Genomic DNA, 10,161 nt, shown 5'->3' with positions numbered 1-10,161 from the left:
GTAGACATGTTATTTGTGACTTTTTTGAGCTAAGTTTGACAACCCTGGCAAAAACTTCATGAAGAATAGGCCAGAAGAACAGAGCCATAAGATTAAGAAATGATAATGCAAAGGGAGTGACAAGCATATGTATCTACACAATGATTATGGATTTTCAACGAAGTGAAAAGTTTTCTTCTCACATGGATAAATGAAAAGAAATTTCAAGGCCATTCTATCAATGAAAAGATTTATGGGAAGGTATAAGTGATTTTTGCTGACCTAGTTAAGACGATATCATGAAGGAATTTATCATCTTCCCGTTTCAATACCATTTTTAATAATGAATTCTGACAAAAGGAATTGTATTGACTTACTACATGATTGAAGTGTTTGCTAAATGGTGACACCGGAGTCAAATTCAATTTTTCAAGCATACTAAAAATGTTTTAAAAATATCGTTTGTGTCCACCATTAATCCACATTTTCTTGGACAGGATCCTCAGAAAAAGCCTATGGTTCAGAGGTCTCATTTTGCCCAGCGTGTCATCACATACACATATATTTTTGCATGAATGCCAAAAGCTTTCCAGTCAATCCCAAATTCAGGTATCCCCAAAATTTAGGCCTCCAATTTGTTTTAGAAATACAAACATAATTTCAATAGTTGATACGTACATCATTTTAAAACTTAAACATTCCTCTATTTTTCAACACAATCACCATTTTTGTTGATGCATTTTTGTGGCTACTAGGGCAGTTTATGTGTACACCCATGTCCCACCTACTCACTGAGAAAGTGTTGAACCTCATCCTTCACCCCATCATCATCGCCTAAGCACCTTCTGGCAAAATGTTCTTTCTGCATATGAACCAAGTGGTTAGAGTAGACGTCAAGTACAGAGTATAGGGTGGGTAGGTGATGATGTCCAGTCCAAACTGTTGCAGAAGAGTGATGGTTTGATGGGTGACATGGAGGCAACCATTGTTGTGGAGAAGGCTCACGTACTTGCTCAACACTACTCTTCCCCAGTTCTGAATCACCTATCAGAGTTGTTTAAGTTCTCACAATACTGATCATTGTTTATTATGATCCCAGTACCTATGAAGTCTACCAACAATACCCTGTTTTATCCCTATACACAGTTGCTGATAGACTGTCTTAATTTTCACAGCTTGAGTGAAGAGCAATGCCACCACTCACTTAACTGCTCATTGATCTCAAGTTTGAAGCAAAACACAGGTTTCATCATCCATAACAAGTAATGATGATATGGTGAATGATGAGGTCCAACACTCTCTTAATGACAGAGCAGCAAATTCGTACGGCAGTGGCATTCCGAAATGCATTAACCAAAATGGTGACTATGTAGAAAAAACGATTGTTCCAATTTTGAAATGATGCATCAATTATCGAAAATAATTTGTTTCTTTATATTTCTGAAAAAAATTGGAGACCTCAATTTCAAAATTACCCTCATACAAGTAGTTTAAAGCATACTCTCATGGTTGTTAACATAAAATCCTAATGGCATAATTCAACTTTAAATATAATATCTTTCTTTTTAAGGTTACTTCAAGAGAAATTACTATCTTGGATTTCATGAAGGGGTTGGCCAATACACAATGTACTACAACAAGAGAAGATATATCAAAACATAATGAGTTCACTAATAAGCTAGGATTGACAGGATGATATAATATTGTTATAAATGTAATGTTGCAGAGGATAGGTAAGCTCACATTACATAGTGAAAAATGGCACTTATTTGAGGCCAGTACCGTGAATACAGCCATTCATTTTAATTTGTTATACAAAGGCAGTTTTGATTTTAGCTGTATGATGCCCATAGGTCAAGCCAATCAGCTGGATCTCATAATTTTTGCGGCATTGATTTCAAAAAGGTAACAACTATTACAAGATTAATCTGGCTAAATAAAAGACATTAATGGAAAATATAATTTAATGATGTATATTATGTCATAAATATATAAACAAAAGAAAAATATTACTATACTTGTTATAAATAATCACCGTGCATATGGATGCACTTGAGTTGCAGATTTAATGTTGGTCTTGATAGCACTGGGAGCCTTACTCATTTGTCCCACTGCAAAATAAAAAAATAAGCAGTTAAAATATTTACAGAATTATGAATGCCACTGATCATTTTCAAACAGTTGTTTGTTTGAATTTGTATTTGCCTAGCCAATACTGGTCCTATTTTTAAATAAAATATCAAGTTTATGGTTTCCGAATCATAATTAGTCAACATTTTTACTAATAGAATTGGTAGAGAAGAAACTTATAATACTTATTACCAATTCATTTTACATTGAAGATAATGTACAAAATAGGTTAGATATAGGTAAGATATTTCATGCCATTTAATACAATTACTTGTGACAGAAAGAGTGAAAGAGGGGAACTACAACCGACAGCCCCAATCAGATATACCAGGTCTGTCCAGATAATATCCAGCCACACAATATTTTGAGAAAAATAGTCTACCTAGAACAATGAGGCCTCAGCCCCCTTTGATGTACTCCCCTATGGACCTCACATCCTTATCCCAGGGTCCCTTCTACTTTTCAAAACAATTCACAAAGTCATGTAGAAACTATGTGAAAAAGCAAAGTGTCTTCTTTCATCAATCGACAAAGTCCTTTTTCAGAATGGCCATCAGCTGCCTCATTGCATTCTCCTTTATCTCATAAACCAACAGTAGGGAAGGCATTTGTTCAAGGGTCTACGGTATTGACAGATGAATCATCTCCAGTTATGACCTTTATTAGAAAACCTGGGACATCATTTGTGGCTTGGAGCAGTCTCCTCAACTGCAGCATGGAGTTCTTGATGTTGATGAGATTAAAGAGAATGCGACAGGCAGCTGATGACCATTCCAAAAAAGGACTTAGCTGATTATTTTGAAATGTGGAAGAGATGCTGGGGTAAGTGCATGAGGTTGCAAGGATAGTACTTTGAAGGGGACTAAGGCTTCATTGCTCTAGGCAGACTATTTTCCTCAAAATATTGCATAGCCAGATCTTTTCCAGACAGACCACGTATGAATAAAATAATGACATGTGATGTAAAGAAATTGAATAGGACATTAAAAGGCTAGCCGATAGAAAAAATAATGTATGCACTCTTCACATGAAATGTAACTAGGCACTGGTCTCTCGCTAGTATACCTAATGAAACATTAAGCAACATCATATACTTCTTCCCAAATGTACTTCTGGCAATTACTGTAATTAGAGCAACAAATGAATGCTCAGGGAAGCATGCTTTGGGTGTGCATGAGCGTGCATGTGGTTGAATGGATTCAACCAAGGAACCAAAACAGAGGCTTATTCGTGACTCTCACAACTTTCACTTTATCTATGAATCTCTCTAATATTTTTTATTATTATTGGAGTTATTCACTCAAATGTTCCCATTTATGGCCAGTTCCTCAGACATTACTTTGAACATTATATAAAATAGAGTGGAATGACTGTGAATTTTTCAAATAAATCACACTGTGAATGGCTATTAAAGAAGAGTTGCCATTCATACTGGCATGAGCTCTGTTTGATTCATCAAAGAGCTAATTATTATCATGAATCAAAGACACTATTGCAATGAATTCTGACAATACCCAAAATTACAAGTTCATACTTTCTCCCATGCCAAAGAATTTTCGATTTTTCAAGGATATCCCCAACTTTCCCCTAGGGAAAGTCCAATTATGTCCTGGTTTTCTAGTCAGGTAAATCTCGGTTATGCTAAGTCACCCTTAATATGGAGGTTAGTGTGACTCATGACCTTGCTGTGGATGAATATCATGCACACTGCTCGGTGCATCAAACTCTTTGATACCACATTACAAACTCACTTTGCTGCTGCTGCTGCCCAGGACCCATTCCTCCTCTTCCCCCAGCGACTGAGTTTCCCATTCCACCAGCTCCAGGAACTCCATTGTTGTTCTGTGGGCCACCACTACTTGACTGCTTTAGTCCCCGTCCCATTCCCACAGCAGCAACAAGGGCATGTGTGTCAGCAACCGAAGAAGTCTGTGCCACTCCTGCTCTGGCTCCCACTTCATTTTCCCATGATTCCCTTGCTTCAGATATTAGATCCCAAACCAGACTAACAACTTTATTCATGGCAGCCACTTGCTTCTGCAATAATTTAAGAAAAGGGGGGGAATATACATTAAACTCACATTTTTAAAAGCTACTCTGCTATGGTTGTGTTTAACATTTGGAAGAAAAATCAAAATTTGAAATTCAAATGAAAACATCAATATTTTATAATTAGGAAAAGCATACGACAGGGCAGACAGGGAGACATTGTTTCAATCACAAGGAAATTTGAACTGAAATTGATATAAATGGGGGAAAGGAAAATATTAAAATTGGAAAAAGAATTGCACAAGGATGCCCTCTTCCGTCACTTTATTCAACTTATATATCAAAGAAGCCATAAAGATAATGAAAGAAAAAACAAAGAGCATTAAACTAAACAAGAAAAACATTAACAGCATATCGTTGCTGATGACTTTGCTGCTTCATCAGATAAGCAAAAGAAATTAACAAAATATAAGAAGGGATACAAAAGACAATAAACGATTTCAAATTAAAAATAAATGCAAGAAAGACCATAACAATGTTGATTCAAAAATTGAAAGAAAAATGATACATAAAAAATTGAAATATCTTAAAGGAGTATTTAATTATTTATTTTTATTTCAAATTCACATACAGCAGTAGCACCAATTTACAGTGAAAAATATAGCAGACATGAAATAGGGCAAAAGACAATAACAGCATAACAATAAACAACGAGAACTGAACATGGACCGGGGAAAAATTTAATTTGTAGAAAAGTGGGATAAAGCTTGGGTGGTGAAATTGTTGCATGATAAATTAAAAGGATTGATAGTGTGAGGGAGTGAATTTAGAAGGGGGGAGAGGCAAAATAAAGGTGAGCGCTTGGTGGGAGATTTTCTAGGAATAGGCAGATGGAGTAGGGCGAGGGTGCGGGTGGATCGAGTTGGTATCCTGAGTTGAAGAGAGAGCAGTTCAGGGAAATCAATAGTCAAGTTTAGGGTGTTGTGGAGGAGATTTAAATCAGCTTTAAGTCTGTAGTTTTGGGGACTAGAAATGGATAAAGAAGACAGAACAGCATTTGAGGACATATTGCAGAAATGTGGGACTCGGTGTTTGACTATTCTGGCAAAGAAGTTAGAGATGCAATCGAGAGTTTTAAGATTAGTTGGGGATGAGGTGGACCAAATTGAGGAGCAATATGATACTATGGGGAGGACAATTGTTGAGAAGTAAGAATGGAGAGCTTTTGGATCTTTAATTTCTGTGAAGCGGTAAAGAAAGAATTTTGGTAAAGCGGCAAGCAGAAAAAGAAGTAAATAGTTTTTTCCCCTGGGAATCATGATTTCTAATAGCAATAGTAATATGAGAGATGCGAAGACAATATGTTTGGAATACAAGCTTCCAGAATAACTAATGTAATCATCAACAACCATATAAGTCTAAGATAAGGGGAAATCATTTATACAATCCAAAAACCATTGTCTGAAAAAAACTCTTATAGCCAGGACATATGTCACGATCTTGAGTTAGCTTCAAACAAGAAGGGGAAACAAAAAATTACAAAATTTTCAATGAAGGTATTCAAAATTCATGTTAAAAACTGAGAGAGCGATATCACACAATAAAAGGAAAGTAAGAATACTCAACCTGAGCTGCATCATAGGACATATTGGCTGCCCGCTGCTCAAGTAAAGCAAGGCGAGCTTCCGCTTCAGGTTCAGGCCTTGTCCGAAGAAGATCTGGCACATGGTCATGAGCAAAAGCAGCAACTCTCCTTTCTGTAAGACGGACCAGTTCTTCATCTCTTTCCGGGCTTAATAGAAGTGGAAGTACTGCTAATGACCTAAGCGCAGCACACTTCTCATTCGATAATACTTTGGACAGAGCTGTAAGCTGTAAATTAATAATTTCTATTATATGTGTGGTCAACTGAAAAATGATGATAATGCATATTCATACCCTTCCTGTTGGTAACATATAAATTGTTTAGAGTTCTAACGTGTATCTTAAATTATGTATCTACTTTTCTAGTTACACTTAAGGAGGCGACTATAGGCATATCGGAAGAAGTAGTCCTGAGTATTTTATCTGTAACACACTTTAAGTGTCAGAACTTTTTCTAACGGCAATCGTGACCGAAATAATAAATATTCTAAATGAGAATGCGGAAAAAAGCTTCAGAAAACTACAATTGACAACTACGCGCGCATTCAAAAATTTATTTCCAAAATGGTGAGATGATACCGATTTTTCTTTCCGAGACATTGTCGCTGGAAAGGGAAGCATAAGAATGTTTCAAAAATTCATAGCAACAGGTTCATGTGACCAAATGTCCTACAAGTACGTGCGTCGCAGATGTTGCGTATTTTGGTACACAGAATAACGTTTAAGTTGCATTTAGGTAGAAAGAATGACTACACTTACATGTCCAGACATAAGCGCAAAATTATCTAAAAATGTCGGCCAATTTAAAGTCTCGTATTCATTTTCAAGTTTCACTAACATTGAAGCAATTGAGGTCTTTAAATCATTCACACGCATGATAATAGCATCCAAAGATGCTTCCAATTGCTTTTCTTCCCTTTGCATTTTTGATATTAGGTTTCACAAGAACACAGCATCAGAGAAAACCCCAGAACGCCAAACAGTAATCAAAATACTTCCCGTTCCCAACAACTCTTGCGCATGTTTGATGTTTTTGTTTTTAGTTGATTGACGTTCACAAAGGTAGCGCGACGGAAGATATACGCGAACTCACTATCTCGACTACCACTTCACGATCATCGGTGACCCAAATGATTGAATTCACTGACCCGAGTCAATTGGATCGCCTCACCTCAAAGACTCGTTCACTTGAGTAATTCCTTTGAGTCACCCTGGAGCACTGTGGATTGCATACCAAACGGATATTATTATTAACCGATTATTATTCAATAAAACTGAGCAAATAGATAAAGTAGGAATGACCGATCCCGGACGACCATTTGAATCGTACCTCTGAATTATTTTTTCCCGGCGGCACCAAGTTATGACAATTCCATAGGCCACGCTTCATTTGAGGCATCATTTTAATCATTGCACGGAAAGATTAATTGTACGTCAATCATTCTGAACGATGCAGTGAAAGATTAAAACAGAAAAATACCAAAACCACAAAATACAAGTACTACTAGAAAACTTCTTTAACACTAATTTCATTTTTGATTAGCCATTGATCACGTCCTAATCCTTTTAAATCAAGAAGAGATATTAAATATTAACCTCACGCATCCTCTTTTATAAGGCCTACGAATTACCGAAACAATTTCAGCCGGTTAGTATACCTTAATCATTATCCCCAGTAACAGTAATTAACTAGATTTGCAACCATGGGAGTGCATGAAATAGTCGGTATCAATTACATTCTAATTCAAAAAATTACTGGAGTACCACAACAGGTGGATATCGCGTGGCGCCCGTTTGAAATTTGTAGGAATTAGGAAAGGCGGTCACGATATAATTACACACGATTATAATTTCCAGTATCTGTATAGACCACAGATGGCCGCGAGATCTGTCTGCCAAATAATTTAAATTATGAATTTTGAGCCTTTTCACTATATATATATGCATGTATGTTTTTGGGCTTGAGTCCCGGGCAAGGCACTCTGGGCACCTGCAGCTCCACCCAAGCTCTGTGATTTTTCGGGTACCAGGTCTTCCTGGGAAACCATAACCGGCACAGGGAAAGGAACTGGCCCCCCTACCCTGATGAGAGAACTTTCACACGCCGTTATGGCTTAGTACTGGGTGATCTCTACCATCACCTACTAAACCGACCTTCGGGTTGATTACTGTGTTTATATGTATATATATATATATATAGTCACAAAATATTTATTTGGTTGTTGAGGCCATTAAAAACCTACCTTAACCGGTACATACATATATATATATATATATATATATATATATATATATATATATATATATATATATATATATATATATATATATATATAAACACACACATATATACATACATATACTACATACATATATATATATATATATGTATATATGTATGTATACATATATATGTGTGTGTTTATATATATATATATATATATATATATACATATATATATATGTACCGGTTAAGGTAGGTTTTTAATGGCCTCAACAACCAAATAAATATTTTGTGACTATATATATATATAGTCACAAAATATTTATTTAACTATATATATATATATATATATATATATATATATATATACCGGTTAAGGTAGGTTTTGAATGGACTCAACCACCAAATAAATATTTTGTGACTCATAACAAAACAATCCAGCAACCTACTACTCTACATCAAGTCCCTCTTCTTCTCCATAAGATTACTTCCTTCCTTCCTTCCATCATCCCGCCAAACATCCCTATCCTATCTCTGCCCCTGCCTCGTTTGCCTAACATTCTCTTTTCTATCACACTCTTCAAATTCCCACTGCTGATCAATATGCCCTGCATCCATCTTTCCTGCCTCATGATTTCTCCCAACAATCCCCTCTACCTCTGCCTTGCTTACTGCCCACCATACCTAAGCTGGTATACTCCTGATTTGTTGGCCTTTCTGTGAACTTCATCTTCTCAATCCTTCTTCACACCCACATTTCAAAAACCTCCAATCTACGACGGTCATCCTGCTACAGTGACCATGTTTCCGCACCAGTAGTTATTATTTGGGCCTTTATTTACACGTGAGACTTGGATATTGGGTAAATGAAGTAAACAAATTTATTTTAACAAGTATCCTGTTTATTGGATATTTAGCACCTGGAAAGAACTGCTTACAGCAACCAGAGTGCTGACATTTTTCACACCAACCAACCCCTCCTCCATGTACTCCAGTCTTCTATACAGTTAATAATCGATGCATTCAGATAAAAGAAGACACTTTTCTTGGCGAAAATGATCTTTTAGATGGAAAATTAAGGCAAATTACACTCAATGGATTGTGATAAAACCACTAGAATTATCCAATGATGCTATGGATCAAAAATGTTGAAAGAAACTATAAATCAGACAATAGTATATCTAAGCATAGAGTAAAAAAGGATGATCTTTATAACACATTACCCTAGTAAAAATGTTTAGGGAAGTTGAGAAGAGGTGGGAACAGTCCGGGGATGATGATCACAGGTTCAAAAAACAGGGAATTCAGCTTAAGGTGGACAGTAGATAGAAGAAATTAACAAATAGTTGAGTTCTTCAGGGAATTTTCAACACTCAGACAAAGGTTTCCACCTCAAACCCTTATGCTTCCTCTCAAAAATAGGCATTTTAACTTTTTCACATAAAAAGAACACTGAGAAACAGGGAATGAAAAAGTGACATTGCCAGTTATAAAATTGCTTGATTTAGGGCCTAAAGAGGCTAATTTATGGCCTGCAATGTAAATCTATGAAAAATATTAAATATTATTATCTAAAAAATTATACCTTTAGATTTTTCAATTTCACTACTCAGATTTTTGCATCACAGTATGGAATAAAAATGAAAATACATTTCCTCAAAATGACTTGTGGGCTTGCAAATTTTAAAAAAGTTTATCCTCATCCACATTCACTATTCTGCTTCTAATATCATTATAAAATTTTGTGACAAAGTCAGAAGGAAGACAGCATTAAGAAATGTACATTGGAAACCTCATTTCTAAATAAGGACCCCCTATGCCACAAACACTGTATAAAAATTAGGATCAGAATTAAAGTAGTTACTGAAAAATGTAATTTCAGAGACACTGGTTAGGATTTTAACACAAATACATTATGGTATGCCACATGCCACATAAAAAATACTTAAACATTTTAGGGATCATGGCAATGACTGACTCCCAACACTCATGGTTTCTTTTTTTTTCCTTCCAACACGAACAACAAATCAACTGCATGAAAAAACACAGAAGTGCAATATGTCTATAAGCTGAGAACATGGTGGCAGTTTCAATCTGTCACAGTGTGTGTGTACCAGTAGACACACTAGGCTCCTTGTTGTGTCTTTCACTCAAATGAAACTAATTTTTAGTTTTAGCATCTCTCCTGAAGCTAT

At 35.9% G+C, this 10,161-nt stretch overlaps 1 protein-coding gene across 2 annotated transcripts in view; it reads right to left on the bottom strand.

Annotated features, from left to right (window-relative positions):
* Positions 1-1,929: 1,929 nt before the first annotated feature.
* The window catches only part of MED8 (mediator complex subunit 8), a 9,950-nt gene continuing 1,718 nt past the window's right edge, over positions 1,930-10,161 (bottom strand). Inside the window, exons 1-4 of one of the 2 annotated variants that reach the window (XM_071593646.1) lie at positions 6,502-6,752; positions 5,725-5,970; positions 3,861-4,146; positions 1,930-2,090 (exon numbers count right to left, since the gene is read on the bottom strand). In XM_071593646.1, the coding sequence (XP_071449747.1) occupies positions 2,011-2,090; positions 3,861-4,146; positions 5,725-5,970; positions 6,502-6,666 (777 nt within the window). In that variant the 5' untranslated portion in view covers positions 6,667-6,752 and the 3' untranslated portion in view covers positions 1,930-2,010. Of the gene's footprint in view, positions 2,091-3,860; positions 4,147-5,724; positions 5,971-6,501; positions 6,753-10,161 lie in introns of those variants that run through there. The other variant, XM_071593636.1, reaches the window with a different exon arrangement.

Source organism: Hetaerina americana, unplaced genomic scaffold (genome assembly GCF_022747635.1).
Source record: "Hetaerina americana unplaced genomic scaffold, ioHetAmer1.1.p SCAF_1, whole genome shotgun sequence".
NCBI lineage: Eukaryota > Metazoa > Arthropoda > Insecta > Odonata > Calopterygidae > Hetaerina > Hetaerina americana.
Note: the sequence above shows the minus strand (reverse complement) of the source record. Positions and strands in the feature narration are given on the sequence as shown.